General features: G+C 39.9%; 1 protein-coding gene across 4 annotated transcripts in view; it reads right to left on the bottom strand.

Moving 5' to 3' along the window:
- LOC139585340 (fatty acyl-CoA reductase 1-like) overlaps window positions 1–20,589 on the bottom strand; it is a 124,206-nt gene that overhangs the window by 65,185 nt on the left and 38,432 nt on the right. For all 4 annotated transcript variants that reach the window (XM_071418026.1, XM_071418025.1, XM_071418027.1 and 1 more), the window contains exon 2: window positions 2,876–3,101. In XM_071418026.1, coding sequence (XP_071274127.1) covers window positions 2,876–3,064 — 189 coding nt within the window. In that variant the 5' untranslated portion in view covers window positions 3,065–3,101. The remainder of the gene's footprint in view (window positions 1–2,875; window positions 3,102–20,589) is intronic.

Raw genomic sequence — 20,589 nt, 5'->3', positions numbered from 1 at the left:
GGCAGACGTGGCATTTCATTAAGGACAGGATAATAGCTTGATTCCCTTAGGGACTTGCCGCTGGGAAATAGAACATCTCCTTTCATAAACAGGCAAGGTCACCATGCTTGTTTTGGATTTGATGCTGAGATAACTGAGTATCTGTTCATTATATATTGAATATTAATGCACTAATGCACCTGCATGTAAAACTAATTTACTAAGGAAAGCAGCCTTATATTAAATTTCAATGCCTATTTAGCTACAGAATGCAAAGAATTCTGACTGATGCCTATAAACTATTTTCTGTATTTTACTTTCCATGTTGGATTCAGAAGTTGAAAAATTCCAAGTAACCAACTGTTGAAAAGCACAAACTAAGTTATTTTGCCTGATCATACTGTATCACCCTTTTGTAACCCACAGCTTCTCTTCTATTTAGCAGGAGTCATCTTTCAGCAGATTCACACGTACACACTGTGAAGAAGACAGGACACAAATGTGACACTTCAGTATTCAAACCCCTGTAGATATAATGATAAAAGCCACACAAATTTCACAGAGATATTTGAAAAGGGATCAAAATTCTAGGCAAGTTCTTTCAAAATATTTCTAAATACTACCAAAAATCATGAGTCCCCAGAGGACCTTTCCTGAAGAACCTAAACATTATCCAACTAATTTTAACCAAACTGCTTCACTCTGATCTTACTTCAGCCCAAATACTCATTTTATCTCTTTGCTTCGAATATTTAGAAGTTGACAACTTGCATTTCTCTGTTCCTTTGGTTCCTGGAATACTTACTTTCTGGATGTGCAAACAAGAAAATCCAGAGGCCAACACTAGGTCAAAGCTAGATGCAAAAGAAGGAGTTACTTGCAAAGTGAATGTGTCATGGGACAGTAGAAGATTACACAGGGTAGGATATGAAAGAAGAAATAAAGTATATTCTCCTAAACCCAGATACAAATACTATTCTGCATTAAATCAGTAGTTTGTGGGGAAAAAGAGTAATTATTCACTAGAGTTTAGAAATTATAAAGGTACATAAATAAGAGAAATTATTTTACTCTGCAGCTTCCTGTGCTTACTCCAATATATCTCATCAGAGATAGTGATCAGAAATTTCAAATGCGAATGTTATCTGAAGATTTGGAACAAAGTTTTGCTGCATTTTGATTTGTTATATACCTCAGGGATTTCCCAAACTGGAGCATGCAAACCAGAACAGTAAATGAAAAGGCAGTCTCTAGATTGTGATCAACTAGAAGAAGTCTGCAAAAATGTTAAGAATAATGTTTCCTGCCATCCTTGTCTGTCATTAAATTAACATCTAGTGGAATTAACAGTTTCATTTTTAGAAAAAAAATCTCCAAGGGTGTCAACATTTGTACATGACAAACACCTTTGAGGAGTAGGTTTTCTGCCTTAGGCAAGGATTTTTGAGTAATTTTAAAATGATCAGCATCAGAAAGACACCTTCTTCCTTAAGAGGACCTGGATGAACTTGTGTAAGTTTTTTTTCTTCCCAAGGCTGCAGCAGCCTAACTTAGAGCTCTGCCTTCTCCTTCTCTTCATTTGAAACACACTGGAGCAGGCTGCCAAAGGTTCAAGCAGAGGTCATCATGTCCTGTTTGCTGTTGGCAAGTCTAAAACTGCTGAAACATCCTAGGAAGAAAAATGGGTACATCTAATACAGCTATAACAATAAAACAGTTACTAGGGAACCCCATCTAGAGCTAATAATACCTCCAAGTTGTGCTGCTCAACTGAAAAGATAAGCCAGCAGCATTTATACATAAAATGCAAACAGAACTTACAGAAGTCTTGATAAATACCTAGGTTTATCATTTCCTCAAGTGTTTTAAAACACAAAAGGGAAAACCACACCACACTTGGGATTGTTTCACATTATCCACTCTGATGAAAGCTGGGGGTGGACTTGGCAGTGTGAGGTTACAGGTTGGACTTAACGACCTTGAGGATCTTTTCCAACCTAAATCATTCTATGACAGACTTGCAGAAAGCAACTAATGTGACTGTCTCCTTTTATATTACTCACAAATTTTCCTGAATATGAAAACAATCTACCCTCAGTTAAAAACACACCAAAACCAAACTACCTCTGTTCTTGGACATATGTAAGATTTTCCTAGCTTAATGCCTCAAAACACCAAAAGGAAAAAAACATGTTTTCTGCCAGACCTACTTGTCTCAAAGTCAACTATTTTACCTCTAACTTCTGCAGAAGGAGAAGGATTCTTCCAGTCGAGTCTTGCTCAAACTTTTAGACCAATACTCCATAAAGGCATGTTGACAATTCTCAGATTAATTCCTAGTAATTCCTTGCCTGCTAGGGCCAGATCTGTCCCTTCCTCTCATTTCACATCAGCTATGTACAAATTCTCACTAGCATTAGGCATGAGCTTGAACTCTGGCATTTATCATAGCTGGAGGAGTCTGAGCAAGTTCACAACCTCACCACTGGCTTAAGATCCATAGGATCTTGAGAGCCTCAGGCCAAGTCAGTGTCTCCTTACAAATGTTTACATTTAATACAGCAAAGGGCTTTGACACCCTTCTTGTCACTATAGATTTTTTCACTGGCAAACTAAACAGGATCAAGACACACAGGTGGAGGTCATGCAAAACGGGAATTTAAAAGATTACATCATTACAGTGTAAAATGCTGCGGCAGCCATCAAAATCAGACATATACAGGTTTGTTCATGAACAATTCTTTTTGCTGTTTGTTTTAGACACAGGAAAAATACACAGCTGTTACAGCAGAAGTCAGCATTTTGCTCCTCATGAACTGAGTAAAACAGAAGCCCTCTGCTTCACCCAGCTAAACGGATTTCAGATTAGATTCCAGAATAAAGCATATGAACTTACCTTACATTTCAACATGTTGGCCACTCTCTCTTGCATTGACTGTCCAGCCTTCGGCCTGACAAGAATATAAACTGCTTTCACTTCAGGGCTGGAGCGCAAAAGTTTTTCCACCAGTACTTTGCCCATGAAACCTGTAGCTCCTGTGATAAGTACGGTCTTCCCATTGTAATAAGCTGAGACTGAAGACATGGTGCTTTCTTGTTCTGTCCCTTCCTGCAGCAGGTACCTGAGAAAATGCAGAAATAAAGTTTTAAAGGCTTTTGGGATAACCTTTTTAGTCACCTAGGTAAACTCAAATTGGTTCAGTCAATGCCAATTTTAAAAATGATTTTTTTAAAAAAGGCTTTATTGCGAAAATACGCTACAAAAATCTGAGAAGCTTAAAAAAATCAAGCTCAGCCTTATCCTCTATGTGACACCACAGCTGCACACAGAGGTCAAACACAGCTCATGCTGTCCAAGGTTCCCAGAAGGAGATGCTCACTGCAGTGCTGAAGAACGTTTATCTGCTACTGTGGAATGGCAGCCATGAAGATATGCAGCTATTCCTACAAGACAAAGGAGAAAGAAATTTCCTCACAAACCCTGCTGTGTTTTCCACTTCAATTCCACTGTGCCTACGGCATTCCTTGTCAGCCATCACTCATCAACATGCTCAGACTTTTCCTGTTGCCTTCACTTGGAATAACACCATGAAGAAAGCTCTTCTTCACATAAGACAGTGCAGTGACACTGCTCTGCACGACTACAATAGGTTACAACCCTTCACAAGCTGTTATGGCCAGAATTCATCCCAGTTCACTCTAAGGAGTGTAGACACGATAGGCTTCCCTTTGGAGATTCACTGACATGGACCAGGTTCCCACATGATGTGTCCTAGTTAAGTATTTTAATTAGATGAAATAGTTTCAGGCCTGAATATTCCCAGTCACCCTGATTCAAACTCTTAAGTTGATTAAATGCAAACAAAGCTGGACTGAATCCTCTTAGAAAAGCCCTTCTTCCCCTATTAGCCTAACAGAAGCAAAACAACCATCTTTGAAGTGGGGCAGACCACAGCAAGCACAAAATACACACTGCAAGGAAAAGGCTCATGAAAAATACCAGTAAATGTTTTGAAAAAAGCCTACTGAATTTGAAACAAAAAGAAACAAGAATAGTAGAATGCTGCCTTTCACGTATTCAAGAACCAGAACAATGATCTTCAAAGTATCTCAGAAAAACTCCTCCAGCAGAAACTTCAGAGACACAAACTAGGGAGTCAAGCCTAACAAAATACTACTTTTCTTTCCCATTGCTGCCTGGGACCACAGCATTCAGCATCAAACAAATGAAAATCCCCAAATTTCTTTATCCATGACAAAACATCAGGTGTAGAATCCAGTTTAGAAAGTGGGTCAAGCAGAATAACCTCTCAGGGACACTATTTTACAAACTAATAGCTGTGGGTATTCTGGCTCAGTGAATTTGGTTATTAGCCTACTTTCAGATGTCGTCAAGATTGTACCTTAGATGACTACAGAAGGCTCATCTAGGCCTATTAAAAACCTGTTCTTATTAAAGAGCTGGCCACTCAGGAAGTTAAATCAACAGGTTAAAACGATTGGATAATTAACTTATTGATAACAAAATGTCACGTCTCATTCCAATTCAGAAAACTGACTCATACTGGAAGACAGGAACTTGCAGAGCCAGGGAGCATGTGAAAAGTGTGTACGGCCAGAAGAAGGTTGTAGTTCAGCCAGATGAAGGCAAAAGATCTCAGAAACTTGGCATGACACATGCCCTCCAATGTAGAAAAATGAAGGAGAGAAGTCCTTAGTCACTAGAGGCCATACCAATCCCAGTGAACAACAGGAAACAAAAAAATATAAGGACCACTTGCAGCCACTGGATGGATACTTGCTTTGAATTTGTATCCAGAGGATCATATCTGCACAAACAATGGTACAATTATAGAGTACTTAACACCATAAACTTGGAGATTACCAGAGGAGTTATTCTCCTTCCCACACTTCAGAAGTAGAGAGCATTTCCAGCCTGCATCACTAAGTACTGCTGCTTTGCCTTAAGAGTTGTAGACTACTGCACAAAATAACTGTGAAAAGCTTCCACAGCTTCCACATAAATTGATGTGTGGACATCAATTTATTATGTTGTTTCATTTGGGTTCCCTGCTTCAGTTATCTAAAAAACGCTTCATTTGTTGTGGCCAGATGTTCAATGCCTGCTAGAATAGTAAAGTAAATAAATCACACTACTTTGTCCCTGTAATTAACTGTGTCCCTGTAATTAACCATGCAGACATGTTTCACTAAGCATTTCTGACAAGGACTACATGCACATAACTGACAGTTCTTCTCCATCTAGTCTGAGATCATTTTGAGTGTCTGAGTCCAAAAAAACCCAAAAATTTCATCTCCCAAGCTATTCTTGTATGATGAAAATGGAAGTACCAAACATAGCCACTGAAAAAACAAACTTTCAAGGTAATCTGCTGTTACTATTGATTACTGGCTTATCCTCCTAGGGTTAAAAGAAAAGGGAAGAAAAATCCCATCCTTTCTATTTTCCATAATAAAGCAGTCCAAGTTAGGCAGCCTAGAGTTAGTAGGGCAAATTTCAGAGCTGGATCCAGTTACTCAGCCTCATCCACAATAAAAAGCCACAAAGAATGAGATGGTGTTTGCCTGTTATGGGAGCAGATTCATGTTTCTTTGCAGTACATTTATTTTTCTATTTCCTAAGTGAGCTTCAGAAGAAATTATAAAAATCTTGTACCCATCTGATGCCATATTAATTATCAGGAAAGAAAGTATGTGGATTTGTCTAATGCACACAAACAAATTCATGTTTTGAGATCATGACACAAAAGCCAGAATGCTGCAATTTGGTATGTTCAGACAGATCCCAGAATCTCCACTGGTCAAGCAAATTTAAAGAGGCTTTTATTACATTCCATGTTCAAAGGCAGATTCCAGTTTATATTCAGGATTGCTGAGATATTTTCCTTTCAACTTAATCTTGAATTTTTTATTTTGTACAACTATTTTGGATTTTTTAATATTTTTAAGAGTGTGATTGATTGTTTTCTGTTTTTATTGATTTTGCTTGGCCTTTGTAAAGAAAGTACTGAAAAATATATGGAGATTTTAAGGAATGAGAGGATTTCTGAGGTCAAAGGGTGTGACCCAAGTAATGCCTGCTAACCTGACCCTTTGGAGGTCTACTTCAAACCAGGGAGAACTACATGCATGCCTTTTTGGCTTTTTACACTCAAATTGTTTCCTACAGAAGTTTATACTTGGCCTTTCATCTAAGGGAATAAATAGCCAATACTGAGAACTGATGAGTTTCCAGTCAATTAAACTACAAGGCATTAGGTTACTGGTAGAACTACTTGAACTATGGTCAGAAGTTGCAGAGACACGACCCTTAGTGAGGTAAAGAAGGATAAAGACTATTTCATAGGCTGAGGTTCCTGGCTCTTCCAAATCTGCCTGGAGGTGAGAAAGCCACTGAACTGTGGAGAAAAGCCCATGCAAGAGCTTCCTGCAACCCAATTCAAGTGAGTATATACAGGCAACTCAGACGCTTTAGGCACTAATTGGAGCAGGAAAGTAATCTCTGATGCCACCCGAATTACTGAGCACAGCATCTTTGCAGCAGCACAAATCTCTCTGATGCTGACTCATCTCCAGCCAGAGCAGGAAAAACCCACGAGCCAGGAATCCCACTGAGCACCTCTGCAGACAGAAGTACACAAGCTGTTCTGAGGGTACTGTTGCCTCTCACGGTCTCCTCTGGATCAAACAGAAAGGACGAGCTACAGTGCTGTGTTACAAACAAAGCCACGATCTTGTGCCAAAGGACAAGCAAAAGGAAAGGTGAGAATCCTAATCCTACCAAACGAATAGCTCCCTCCTGCAAAAGACAACCCTCATATCCTCAGCTGAATAGCACAGGAGAATTTTCCCCACCAAGAGCAGGCACAACTGAGCTGATATTTAATAGAACAACTACTCTGTGTCCTCATCTGTCATGTATTTTGGTGATGCCAAATCTGCATCCAGATTGCAATGGTGTGATGCAGAGTCAGCTGCTACCAGACCCAGAGGGGTGGGAAGGGAAATGTGGACCTGAAGCTCACTGAATTCTGCCACTGCCACTGCCCACAGCAGCCCCATGGCTGCAGGGGGTCAAGGAGGAACAGCAAAAGGGAGGATGAGAAATGGAGGTGGACTGGAAGAGGTGAATATTTTAGCATGGTTTGGATCACTGTCCTGTTCAAACAGGACAGCAGCCAATTCAGAAGCTTATCTGTTGAGATATTTGTCTTTTCAACTCAACTACATAAAATGAAAAAAAAAATTAGTTTTGTGCAAGAGCAAAGGACCATATGCCTATAAATGTACATCCAGGTTCGAAAATGGTCTCTCTGACATCTCCTTGTACTGAGGCTAGTTTTGATGAGCTTTTTCTTGCACAATTTTATGCAGGGATGTAATTTCCATAAAGAAGAGGATCAGCTTCTTCAGATGAGTCTTTCAGACATCATATTCAATGTAATGAACCGGCTTCAACCAAAATTACACTTAATGACAAGCAGTAGGTTTTGGAAAAAAGCTACAGTCAGCAAGAGTCCTTTAAGACGAAATAAATTTTGGCCACTTTCTGAAAATAAATTTTTCATCTTGGGTGAAAATATCCAATCATACATAAGACAGTTTTCTTTAATCAGGATTCTAGAAGAGTTATGATCAACCTGGAACACACAAAGAAAGAAAAATTCCTGTTGCTTCAGAGAACTTGTATAGCTGAGGTCAGAAAAAGCAATATAAAGTGGTCACAGACTATTTCTGTCTCATCAATTTACTTCCTCAGTCTATTAATTATTTTATGAGTTTTAAATGGACTGAACACTGGGGATTATGAACAATACATCTTCATAGAATTATTTTCTCTTTTACATTTTGTCCCAGGATGTATTACAGAGACTCTCCAAAGTAGGCAAGTAATTGTAATACATAAAAGCAATTATTTCCAATATGTGTTTTTTGCCTGAAAGCATTTATTGCTTGTTTAATCACCATAAAATAAATACACACCATGCATGCTAGAAATAGCTGAAATAGTGACTTGTTTTACATCATACTGACTTAACTCCTGGCTCCTCAGTAACAGCAGGAGAAAGTCACTCTGCTCCTTTGATTTAATTTTCTGGGCCAAACTCACGACCAGAGAAGTTCCAGTGCAATGACCAATGTTTCAACAAGGATTAATGTGAATTAACTTAGATTTGAGCCTTTGGATTTAAAATATTTCCTGCATTTTCAGTAAGAAGCAACAGCAAATCAGAGCAGAAAATGGCTGTAGTTCAACACTGCACACCATTTGAGACAACAGCATTGCTGACACAAACAAGGAGAAAGTACCAGCAAGGAGGCACTGAAGTTACATAATGCATTTCCAAAGGTCTTTAGGCACAGAAGGATTTGTGTAGCCTATGAAGTCAGGGAGATTTTACTGGTGGCAGAAAATGAAGCAAAGAGGATGATAAAATGGCCTTTCTACAGAAAAATTAAAAGTTCCTTACAGTTTGTTGAATTTCCACAGTTATTTAACGTCACCTAACACCAACAACAAAGAAAAAACTCCCCTCATTTAGCTAGAGAATTAAAAGGAAGGTCATAATCCACCCTTTGTGCAAGCACTAAAGAAGCTAATAGTAGCATAAAGAAATAAAACCCTGCAATTCAAAGATGGGCACATTTTCAGCCAGACTGAACTCCTGATGATAATCCTCTTTGCAAAAGAGATTTTGCTTCAAGCAATTTACACCAAATATAAACATTGTTGTTAGAAGCCTGAAGGTTAAATCACTTTTCTCCAGCTAATATATTTTAAATCATTTTTTGTTTGCCAACAGTAGCAATTTAAATCCATAACAGCATCCCCAAGTAGCAACACGCAAGGAGAAACTCATTGCTTCCAGAAACCCTTCATGCCTTGAAAAACCACACCAGTTTCGCAATCCATTTTAATTTATAGCAGTCAAATCTAAAGAGATACAGAAGTGTGACAGCATAATTAAGAGCTGGAGACAACAAGCAGCATGCACAGCTGGATCCTGCAAACTGCTGAATGCCACATGACAGGCAGACAGACATGGAAACCTCTGGGAATTGTGGCTGCTGGGTAAAAGACCTGCCCCCAGGATAGATGTGGGCAAAAGCTGAAACTTCCAGCCTAAGCATTACCTACACAGCTTCACAGATGTTCTGTTCTGACCCTCCCAAGTAGTGCAAAGTGTTTGACCACCATGAAGAAATAGAGAAAAAAATGAAGAAAACAGAAAGGCCATTGATGGAACACAATGCAGGAGGAGCCTCTTGATTTTTTAGTGAAACCTGTTTAGTCTCACTCAGTCTCACTATGTTTTTTCTCCAAAATTAAGGAAAACAGGCCTGCAAACATTTTAGAGCTGAGACAAGGCAATGGTGTTGAGGACATACCTACTTGTGTCATGTAGGATTTAAAAGAACAAATATTTTTCAGTAGCCCCAATATCAATGTATTCTGCCTCAATCCTATTTAATTATCCACCTGGTAAGAACAGCAGCTACCAGAGACTTCAAAGGCACAGCTTCTGCAGGCTCCTTTCTGCATCACACAGTCCAGCATATGCACCCACTCTCCCTTTTTTTTTTAAAGCTAGTTGTTGCAAAGCCATTGAGCAGATTATAGGATCAAAGCATAGATCAGAACTAGAAGGGGGTTTTTGCTTTGACTCAGCATAATTAAAGGCAGACGTCCTACACCAGAGCTTTCCTGCAGGCAATCCTTTCCCCCTTATCATTTCCCCAATTCACACTTCACAGCCATTTTCTTCTTGTTATTTCTCCTAGGATCTCTACAACCAGCAGTCCTGTCCCAAAACCCTAGATCAAAACCCCTGCCATACCCACTGTACACCAATCACTCTGCACCCCAGTACTGCACAAGGGAGGTGTCAGTGAGGTCAGGAGTTAGGTCTGTGTGATAACAGGCTTGTCTGGCAAATTAGTTTTATTTTAGACATCTCCATTGATAACTTCTTATTAGCATCCAGCAGCTAACATATTAACAAAGATTTTCTGTCCTTTCCACTATTCGTCTTTGTCCCCCATCAAAAATAATGGCACCAGCATTTATGACATTTGTGATTTTTTTTTTCCCCTGAAATGATTATCAAGCACTGCAATAGGTTTTCCGGGGAAGTGGTAGAGTCACCAAGTCTGGAGGTATTTAAAGATGTGTAGAGGTGGCACTTGAGGACAAAGTTAAGCGGTGGACTTGGCAGTGTTAGAAGCACAGAATCACAGAATGGCTTGGGTTGGAAGGGACCTTACAGACTATGTCATTCCAACCCTCTGCCATGGGCAGGGACACCTTCCATTATCACAGGTTGTTCAGAGTTCCACCCAACCTGGCCTTGGACACTTCCAGGGATGCGGCAGCCAGCTTTTCTGGTCAACCTGCACCAGGACCTCAACCACCCTCATAGGGAACAATTTCTTGCCAATATCCCATCTTAACCTACTCTCTGTCAGCCTAAGGCCATTTCCCTTTGTCACTCTCCACCCACATGAAAAGTCCCCCTCCAGGCTTCTTATAGGCTCCCTTCATGTACTGAAAAGCAGCTTTAAGGTCACTCTAGAGCCTTCTCTTCTCCAGGCTGAACCATCACAATTCTCTCAGCCTTTCCTTACAGCAGAGCTGCTCTATCCTTCTGATCATCTTGGTACCAGTTGTGCACTGGCTACAGCAGCCCCCTGTCCTTCGCTAGGCTCAGGGCCGGAGGCAGCTCTTCAGGGGGGGTCTCACCTGAGCAGGGCAGAGGGACAGAATCCCCCTCCCCTGCCCCTGCTGCCCACACTGGGGGCTCAGTCCAGCACACAGGTGGGGTCATTGCCCACTCACACACTGCAGAGACACATTGAGCTCTGCAGCCACCAATACCGTCTAGTCTCTCTCTCTCCAGTGATCTTTAGGGTCTTTTTCAACCTAAATGATTCTGTGGCTGAGCCAGTTTAAGAATACTCACATACAATTTGAGGGTGACCAGTGGCTGAGGTGTTTCGGTGGTTTTTTTTTGTCAAGCCCCATTTTTGGAAAAGTCCAACTAGCACAGCTGCTCTGAAGGACAGCAGCTGCAGGATTGCTACCTCCCCAGCAATTTCCACATTCCAGCACTCATGGAAAACTATCCCATAATGGCCCCAAAAAGGACTGGGTGCCTAAAAACGCCTACATTTCTGTAACAAATGGAAATGCAGTGGTGATTGACAGCAGCAGTGCAAATACTTATGTGATTACAGCAACCACGTTCTTCACAAAGGCACTGTCATGACATAAAGAACAGTCCACTCAAGATTTAGAGTCAACAGCAATATTGATACAAGTAAACCAATATCACTGATCATTATCTAGTACGTAAATTCAGGCCATGGAATGATGGAGAGACTGCCTTCCTAAGACTTTTTCTACTCACTCCATCCAGCGCTCCTGTCAGGTAAATATCCAAGCACAACGCTCCAAAGTCTTAATGAAATCAATTGAAACGGAATTTCTATGCTTTCATAAGAAAACCTAAAAAAATCCCTGCAGAAACCAACAAAAGAAGAAACTGAGGAGAATGTACAGGAACGTGGTCAAAATGATGACCCTCCTAATGACCATGGATTTAAAAACAATTATCTAAGACATAACCTTTCTATTTTTACATCTTTTTTTCCCACAGCTATGTCCAGTGGAAGATGTAAATAGAAAAGGCACATTGCTTTGTACTCCAGTGCAGATCTATCACTATAAATGTGTATTTTTGTTTGTATTAAGCTTCAAAACAAATGTAAAATAATTAATAACTGGCTGAATAATACAAGCTGAAAGAAAGCAAGACAGCTGCAGGTGACTGCACTAAGAAGTCCTGTAACAGTAAGCTAAAAGGACATTTCACACCCCAGATGTCAGACTAACAGAATGGAAAAAATTACCTGCTGTGTTCAGACACAAATTTAAACTGAACTAAGTAACTGTAATTATTTTTATTTCCAATAGGAAGCCCAGCTCAGCAGTCTGAGTAGTTTTATATTGGGGTTTCATTAAGAAGTACAGTCTAGAACCCTACTCTTGTCTTAGAGCTAAAAGACAAAAATGATTGAAATATTTCCCACTAAGAAGAGTCTTAAAAGGATGACCAGATGAATGTGAGAACCTATACTATTAATTTCATAGCAGAGCATATATATAGACATATACTTTCAAACCCAAAGATTTAAGATACCTGCATGTTGGGTTTTTTTTAATTTACCTGAAAGAGAACATTATCAATGGAAAGAGCACAGCTTTGCCTTTTCCCTCATCATTGACTCAAACCTTAGGCTAAATACAAACAAAAAGCTTTTTTTGTTTGTTTGTTTTCCCCACATTTCTCTATCTTTCAGGCTTTGAGCATTTGATGGCACCTGGCAAAGTTGTTCTGTCCAGAGCAGGACCAAACCCTTCAGGAGTGGGGAAGAAGTGTGACAATAGCCTATTTAATTCCAGGAAGTCCACAGGGAATTTTACACTAGTAATATTGCACACTGCTAGCTGGCTTATTCTACAGCAAGCTGGGAATCAGCACATATGACCAGCTCTCCAGTAATTCCCTGTATCCCCTGTTTTGTTGAAGACAATTCTGACACTACTAGAATCAGAACCACAACACACTGACTCCCCCACCCTTCAATCTCATCCTAGCCTGGTCTATAAAATAAAGAATAAATAAAATAAATAAATCCTTCTTATTTCTAGGGAATCCCACATGGTCCTAGTAAAGTCGACTCAGTTTAAATTTTGAGATAATTTTTAACTTGAAAATGAGGTATGCGTACTGACTTCAGAGGCCTCGGGAAGCCCAATCCCATGGAACAATCCAATGTTAATCCCTGCAGTTTATCTGGTGGTAGTGCCTCTGGAGGGACTAGTATGTGCATGCCCCGAAAACTCACTGGACCACACAAAGTTGGTATATTAGCATAACTTCATGGACCACAGAGAGGTACCAAAATAAATATACCTCCTGATTATTCTCTTTTTTAAGCCCTTTCCATTCTTGCAGGGACAGAAAATTACTATGTGTTGCAGTGAAGGTACTTAGGACCAATCTAAAGGGAACAATTTACCCGTATCATTTGAGAAAAAATAACTCACTACATAATTTTTTTAAGTAATTTTTTATTTTTCCAAGAAATTATGATCTCTTTAACTTTCGTATGACCTCATGATCTTGGAGACAAAACCCACAGTCTGAAGATAGAAATATCAAGCAAATAATACTCGTTCTGAAGCACTAGCTCCATCACAAGAAGACGAGCAAAGCAGACACATTCTATCTTAAACCTCTCTGTTCTTTGTATTTTAAACTTTGATATTCAGAACAAGCCACATCTCCCTCTCTTAATTAATTTGTGCCAACCAAAATACAAAAGATCTGCATCTTAAGCAAGGTCTCAGCTCCCTGGGCCTCTGCAATCACAGGATCAGTTTGTCCTCAGCCCAAACTCTGGAAATGCTGTGAAAATAAACATTAGATGACTTGGTATAGCAACCTAAACTTTTATAAATCCCTGCTTCTCTGAATAGCAGCCAAAAGGCTCATGCTGGTGTCACCAACTGAATTATTGTCTGCATTCTCCAAGCCTTGTGACATCTGTTGGCTATCCCTCATCTTGGATTTCTTCCTGCTAATCTTAGGTCCAGATAAGAGTCTTATTAGGAAGGGCTGACATGAGGTACACACAGATTGCCAGGCTGGAAAGTTGCTGCCAAAATACACAGCTCATTTGGGCAAGGACGTAAAAAGTAGCATGTAACCCCACTAGGCTTGCCACAAGAAAGAACAAGTTTTGTTATTAATAGCCAAAACATACACTGACCTTGACAGAGTCGTCTTCAAGGCAGGATTAGTGGTGCAATACAGAGACATTAACTAAAATCTGAACACAGATTAGGGCTCTCACTCAACTACACCTCTTAGGAAAGTAGTAGGTGTTAGTACATGGTAGCAACAATATTTTTTCTACAGTTTAATAGCATAAAACAACTTCTCTGTTGTCATGAGAGCAAAGAAAAAACAAAGCAGGAGAGGTGTTTCACTCTGCTCAAAATTTTAGTTCTTGAAATCCCTGCAGCACAAGATGCTATTTTAGGAACAACATATTTCCCCCCCTCCCCCCTAGTAAAAAAAAACAGCCTGAAACTCAGCCTATTTGGCTTCCTGAAAATTTTTCCTGGCTGAGTACTCACAGTGTACAGAGATCCTCTGTTAAAATTGTTGCCAATTCTCTTTCTTGACCCCTTTCCAGCAGGATGAGAATAGAAAAAAGGTGGCAGTCAGAGAGACAGTAGAACCCAAGTATACCTGTTTTATCTGAAAGGTGTTTGAAGCCACAGTAAACAGTGCACCAGGGTGGCCTGAATTTGCACTGGAAGCCAGGGAGATTGCACTGGAAGCCAGGGAGATTGCCACCATATCCATCGAAGCTTTTGCCACGACTGAACACACAACCTGGATTTTAACAACTGAATGGCAGAGATGCCCTGCAAGACAGTCCTTAATGACCAGAAGGGAAAGAAATAATGTCTGGGAATGCAGCGTGAGCCTTTTGACAGAAGGAAGGTTAAGCACAGATACAGGAAGGAGATGGTAGGTGATTTGTGCTGGGAAAAAAAAATCTTGTTTAGATGATACTTACTCAGGAATTATTGATCTAGCTGCAATCTCCTAGAAACACAGGATAAAATGGCTGCTGTCAAGACATACAAACTGAAGGGCTGAAGAGTAAATGCAATAGAGTGATCCTGTGTACCCCATCTCTTTATATTCAAAGAATATAAGGAGATTGAGTCTAAGGAATCTGGATGATCCATTTCTTACAAATTGAATCAGGCGTTTTTGTAGATTTTCAAGCCCTTCAGTAAACTTCAGCATTCAAATTCAGGTTAGAAAGTCACAGTGTTTAGGACAGAAAGAACTTAATGTAAGTATTTCACAGAACAAGTAGATAATCTTAGAAACAGTGACAGAAGATGAAAACTATTACCTATGACCGAGAAGTCAAATTATGAACTGAAGAGTACAAGACAGACACCTTTGCACTGCCAAGCTTCCCAGCTAGCTGTGGGACGTCAGGCTTGCCAGGTGCCAAACACTCCATAAAAGCAGCTCTAATCACCATACCAAGCAGCAATGCCCACAGGTGACAAGGAAATTCTTAGATCATCTTTACACTACAGAAGAAATTTTCTTATAGCAGGCTGATTCTTCCAGATTTAGACTACCTGTAGTTTAACTCGGAGACAGAGCCTGGGCCAATTAATTTATTAAATGTGTACATTCATAAGCCTTAATTTCAATACTTTTTAGGTCTGACAACAAGCCTAAGACAATCAATGCAGTGTATTCACAGGGGAAACTCATCCCAGTCCTCTGCTGTTCTCTTTTATGAAACCCAAAATGCACAATGCTTAAACACAGAGGTTTGGCAGTAGCTTTAAGGTTTTCTAGAAATTCTTACCTTTAGCAACTCAGGCCATGTTTTTCTCATCCCTTTGCATGTGCAGGAAGAAATCTTGTGGGATCATGTTGTGAATTAAACAAATACACTGGACTGGTTTATGATGTGGCTTGGGAAAGAGCTGTGTCAGCACTGCTGAGGGTGGTGTGAAGCAGCAGTGGGATGAGAGGCAGGGACAGGAAACAGCAAGAATTCCCTGGTCCTGTATCACTGCCAAAACTTTCCAACAGAGAAACACTGGCCTTCCAGCAGTGTTTCATACATGCATCTTTTTTCATGCATCATTTTTCAGCAAGTACTCCACTGTTACTATTTGACCATTATAACAGTTACAGCAACTTTCCCCAGGATTTGCATGATGCCTCAAACAATTTCAGACTATCTCTTCATCTCCTTGTGGATGTTTTGCCAGTACTCTGTTAATTCTCCTTTCAATACTTTCTCTTCTTTCCTCTTATTTCTAGAATCATAACTTTGTTTGGTATGGAAGAGACCATGAAGTCCAACCTGCAGTTTCATCTTCTGAACTGGGAAACTTATGGTAGGAATAGATCCTCTATGGCCACAAAGTAAGAAGCAATAAAAGAAATTCCTGATAGCTACCATCAGCCTAAATGTTAGAGGGTCACATCTGGTAGTGGAGAAGTGAAGACCAAGGATCACTTAAAAGGGAAAATCCCAGTCCAACATTGAAGAGGAGGTCTACTATCAATTACAGGACAAGGATTTAGAAACATGACTCACCTGAAAAAATCAGGTGTCACCAAACTTTATCTGCAAGCAGTTAATTTAATCCAGAAAGTTAGCCAAACTCTCAGGTAACATGGGAACATTATTGCATAGCGTGGGGATCAGCTAGCCCCTCCTTTCTCTTTGCCGTGAGGGAGGTACTGGGAGGTTTGCAGTAGAGAAGCCATTTGTTATTACGAAATAAAACAGCTCTAAGGACACATGCAATCAGGGCACACCATGTAATTATGATGCACCACAAAACACACAAAAAGAATTGCAACATCTATGGACAAGTTCACACTATAGGCCAGGTGTGCTTTTTCTTTGACAGCTATTTCTAGAAGACATACCCTGTTCTTTCCACAATAGGTTTAGCATTTTTCAATTTCAGCTGAATTGAAAGGTAAGTGACTTTATCACAGAACAACTCCAGCATAGCTCAGGTTTCAGCCTGTGAGAGCAGAACTACTGTGCACACAATATAATCTCTTAAGACAATTTGACACTCCTTTCCTAATGCCTAGGAAAAACAGCCCCTTTACTCCAGAGTTTATTTTACTTTGGTTTCACTGAAATAGCCTAATATGATGCTTTCATGTTCTTCTCCACATATCAGAGCAAACAGATCTCAGGCTGTAAATCTTTCCTGTGCCCTATCTTAGAGCAAAATCATTCAGTTCAGCAAGAAAGCATAAGAAATAAGGATAAAAATAAAAATTCCTTTCTCTCCCCACAGAGAATATACTTATCTCAGCTGTATCCAACATATTTTCTTGAAAAGCATTGTAAAGTCCAAGTGAAAAAATGTATGTTTTACTCATGCAGCTTGCCCTCCCACTAACAAAGGACAATATTGACCCAGTCATGATACACAAGAAGAGCTTGCTGCTGTTACTGTAAGGACCTTAAGCCAAAATCCTAAGCAAAAAGACTGAGCAGCTTTTAACTTCTTACTGAAACCAGCCTCCCTTGACTCCCAGGGCGTTGTTGTAGGGAGGAAGGTGGAAGAGAAGGGCATGAAACCCCTTGAAAAGAAAGATCTTCTCTACCCTGTGTCTCTTCTCTGCTCGCATCAGTGCAGGGAACCTCCTCATTCCAAGACCCAGCAAAGGGCCCTTGTTTCCAAAGAGGCTTCCAAGATCTGCTGGAATGCTGGACCACCCAAACACAGCTGCGGATTGAGGGACCAGCCCTGAGCTTCCTGCACTTCATTATTCCCTACCCACTGAAAACTTCCATTTCCCTTGCAGAAGTCACTTTAGCCCACAGGCTAAAAACTAATCAAGTAATAGTTTGATTATTTTTGTAGCACGACACCTCAAATGAGCTAATTGGGTTTTTTCCCCCCCATTATTGTGACTACTAGGGCAGGTGTTTTAGAGACTCTCAATGAAGAGAGAAATTTGTGTGAGCTCCTATGGAGGCCTTTTCTCCCTGAAAAATTACATAAAGAGCATCCCAATTAAATCCTATTTCACATGAATAAATACCCCTTTCACAGAAGTATTTGTTGCAGAATAACAGCTGATGGCTGTTGCACAGCCAATGGATGAAGCACACCTGCTTATCTGAAGATCTTCATGGCAAAGATGAATTAAACATGAACTTTATAAAGGGTTGCATAAATGTCCTGCCTTTCTCTCTCATTACAGAACCTCTTGTCATCTCAAAAAGCTTCCAGAAAAAATGTATTTTACTTTCCCTTTTCTACAAAGAACAGCACACATGTCATAGTTTTCCTTAGACAACACATCACCTTCCTCCTTTTCTTACACACGACATGACAACATTCCCCCTTTGTCACAACCTACAATCCATTATCACAATCAGCTGTGCCTCTTGACAGTCTGTATCTCCCAACAGAGACACCCTCATGCAAAATCCTGGCATGTGCTGTTCCTCCACTCTGCCAGTGCTCTCTGGATGCAAAACAGGAGGTGCATCAGTATCACTCATGAGGGCAAAATGCTTGGTCAGTGACCCCAGCTCAACAGCGATCAATGTAGAGATCTCTGAATTGCCATTCCCAGGACTCATTCAAAGTGGTGGGGGAAGACAAAATGTCAAAATTGGTCCTTAAAAAAAACCCCACACCATCCTTTTGAAAAACAAGTTTTGTCATAACCCTCCATTCCAGCACAGAAATTAGAATTTTTTTTTTATCCCTATCCAACATAAAGATAAATGCTGAAGTTAGGGAGAATTCCCTGATGGAAGGAAACACCAAGTTTTAAATCTGCTCTGGTTATTCCTCCTCCTCATTTCTTCTCAATCAGAGTTTGTTATGTCTTCTACTATTAAACTGTTTCTCATTTATCTTTCCCAGTCAAATCTTTTTGTTCAAGCTGTTCTTTAAAAACTCTCACAGATTTGCTGACTTTATCAGAGCGAGATGAGGCACAGAATTACAGTCCTCCCTCACAGGGAAGCATCACAATGCCTTTGCCTAAACACATGAAACTATATTGGGTTCATCTCCATTTCATATTTCAGCAGCTTGGGGGCTTCTCCTGACTCACCACAGAGCAGCATCTGCTTTTTTCTCAGCCCTCCCTGCTCCTCACCATCATGCCACAAAGGTGGGCTTTATTTTATTACCTTCTGTGAATCCTTTATTTCTTTGGACTGCCTGTGCAGCAAGTAAAAATTGTCTTAGGCTGCTCATAAAACCCATTCTGTCAGAGTGGGACATCACCAGTTACACAGGCAGGAGAATCTTAGGGCAGGACATGCTCCAGGCACTGCACTCTTCTGGCACTGCACAATCACAGAAGGAAAAGTAGTCAGAACCACAAAGAGATTAAGGCAGAAGTCTTTAACTTGGAAGTAAAAAAAACCAAACCAAATCAACCAAACCTTCACAAGCTTTTTAAAACCACTTCTGGTTTCCTGCAACTTGAAGGTCAAATGAGACTCTCCATTTTTCAAGCTGCTTTAGATCAACTCCACATGGAAATCTCTATATTTAAAATACGACATTTTAAATGGTATATTTTTATACAGTATGTAAAAGTATTTGAAATAGGTCTTCTTTTTCTAATTATCACTACTTTGTTTTTTCTCCATTTTGCCTTCTCCTTCCCTTTGTTTATGCACTGTGGCAAATCACATCCTATACTCCAGTATAATTAAACCCTTGAAAAAATCTGATGAAGTAACAGCTGGTTTTGCCCACTTAGAAGGGAATAAGTCATTATTTGCAAAAATGCCAAACACTGACACATGGGATGTGAGAAAACCAGGGTTCCATCAGTTAGAGGTTTTTTTTGCTGCTAAATTACCTAAATCCTGATGTCCATTCACAGGTATTTGGATAGAAACTGTAACTTTAGTAGAAGATATTATCTTGATTTCTGCTAAATCTGTGTAGAAAATATAAATTTGTAAGTCTGCACTCTAGATTTCTCAGGTGTATGTGTCTCATAGAGGAATCTGATAGAGAAAAGTGTTACCCTGTACAGGAAGATTGAATTGGTTGTGAAGCATCCAAGGGACCTGAATGAATTTGCTGATGTCATTGGAAGTAAACAATCTGGTATTTTAGGAATGCCAGAGCATTCCTACTGGAGACTGAGAGAACACCCAAGGACAGTAAAAGGCATATGTCAAGACCATCTTCAGGATGGGCAAGGAGAAAGAAACTTCCAGAGGTGGAAGATGAACAATTCTGTATTTCTGTAATTCTGTGTTTTGTATTATCCAATTGTAACCACATTTTATAGCACATTTTTCTTCAAAAAAACAAGGAAGAAGAAAAACACAGGGGAGAGAGGAGCTGAGGTTTAGTTACTTTTCTGCACTGGCATTCAGCTTTGCTGAATTCTGACAAGAATTTCCAAATACAGGCCTTAAAAAGAGCCATTAGCACTAATGAAGATGACAGAAAAATAAAACTCAATACAAACAATCCTGTAGCTTAGGCAAAAACAACTTAGACATTATAGACAGACATAAATACAGATAATTTTTCCATGTAGCTAATTTTTCCAAGCTAAAGAAAGAACTCTATTCAGAAAGAAACAAAAATACTTACAAAACCACTGAGTTTCACAGAGTTATGCAACTTCTCTATAGTTTTTTGGGGTTTTTTTTGTGTGTGTATACTAATCAAACACCTGGATTCTGAGTATAACAATTTGTGGTTTTGAACAATAGATTACCATGGAGCCCAATAATTATTTTGGCCAGAAAGGCTCTCCTGACATGTCTCAAGTCTCCTGCCTCAACCTGCTCCCCAGGAAACAATTTCTTTTCATTGAGGGAACGCTGTCTGCTTAATGACAACCAAAACCAAATATTTTTATCTTTCCCACATTGGGAAAGCCTCCAAATAGCTACAGAATGACTAAAACCAGGGAGTGTCCAAGCAGGGAGACTGAT

Source organism: Agelaius tricolor, unplaced genomic scaffold (genome assembly GCF_023055355.1).
Source record: "Agelaius tricolor isolate 1412-34295 unplaced genomic scaffold, bAgeTri1.0.p SCAF_74, whole genome shotgun sequence".
In the NCBI taxonomy this organism is placed as follows: Eukaryota; Metazoa; Chordata; class Aves; order Passeriformes; family Icteridae; genus Agelaius; species Agelaius tricolor.
Note: the sequence above shows the minus strand (reverse complement) of the source record. Positions and strands in the feature narration are given on the sequence as shown.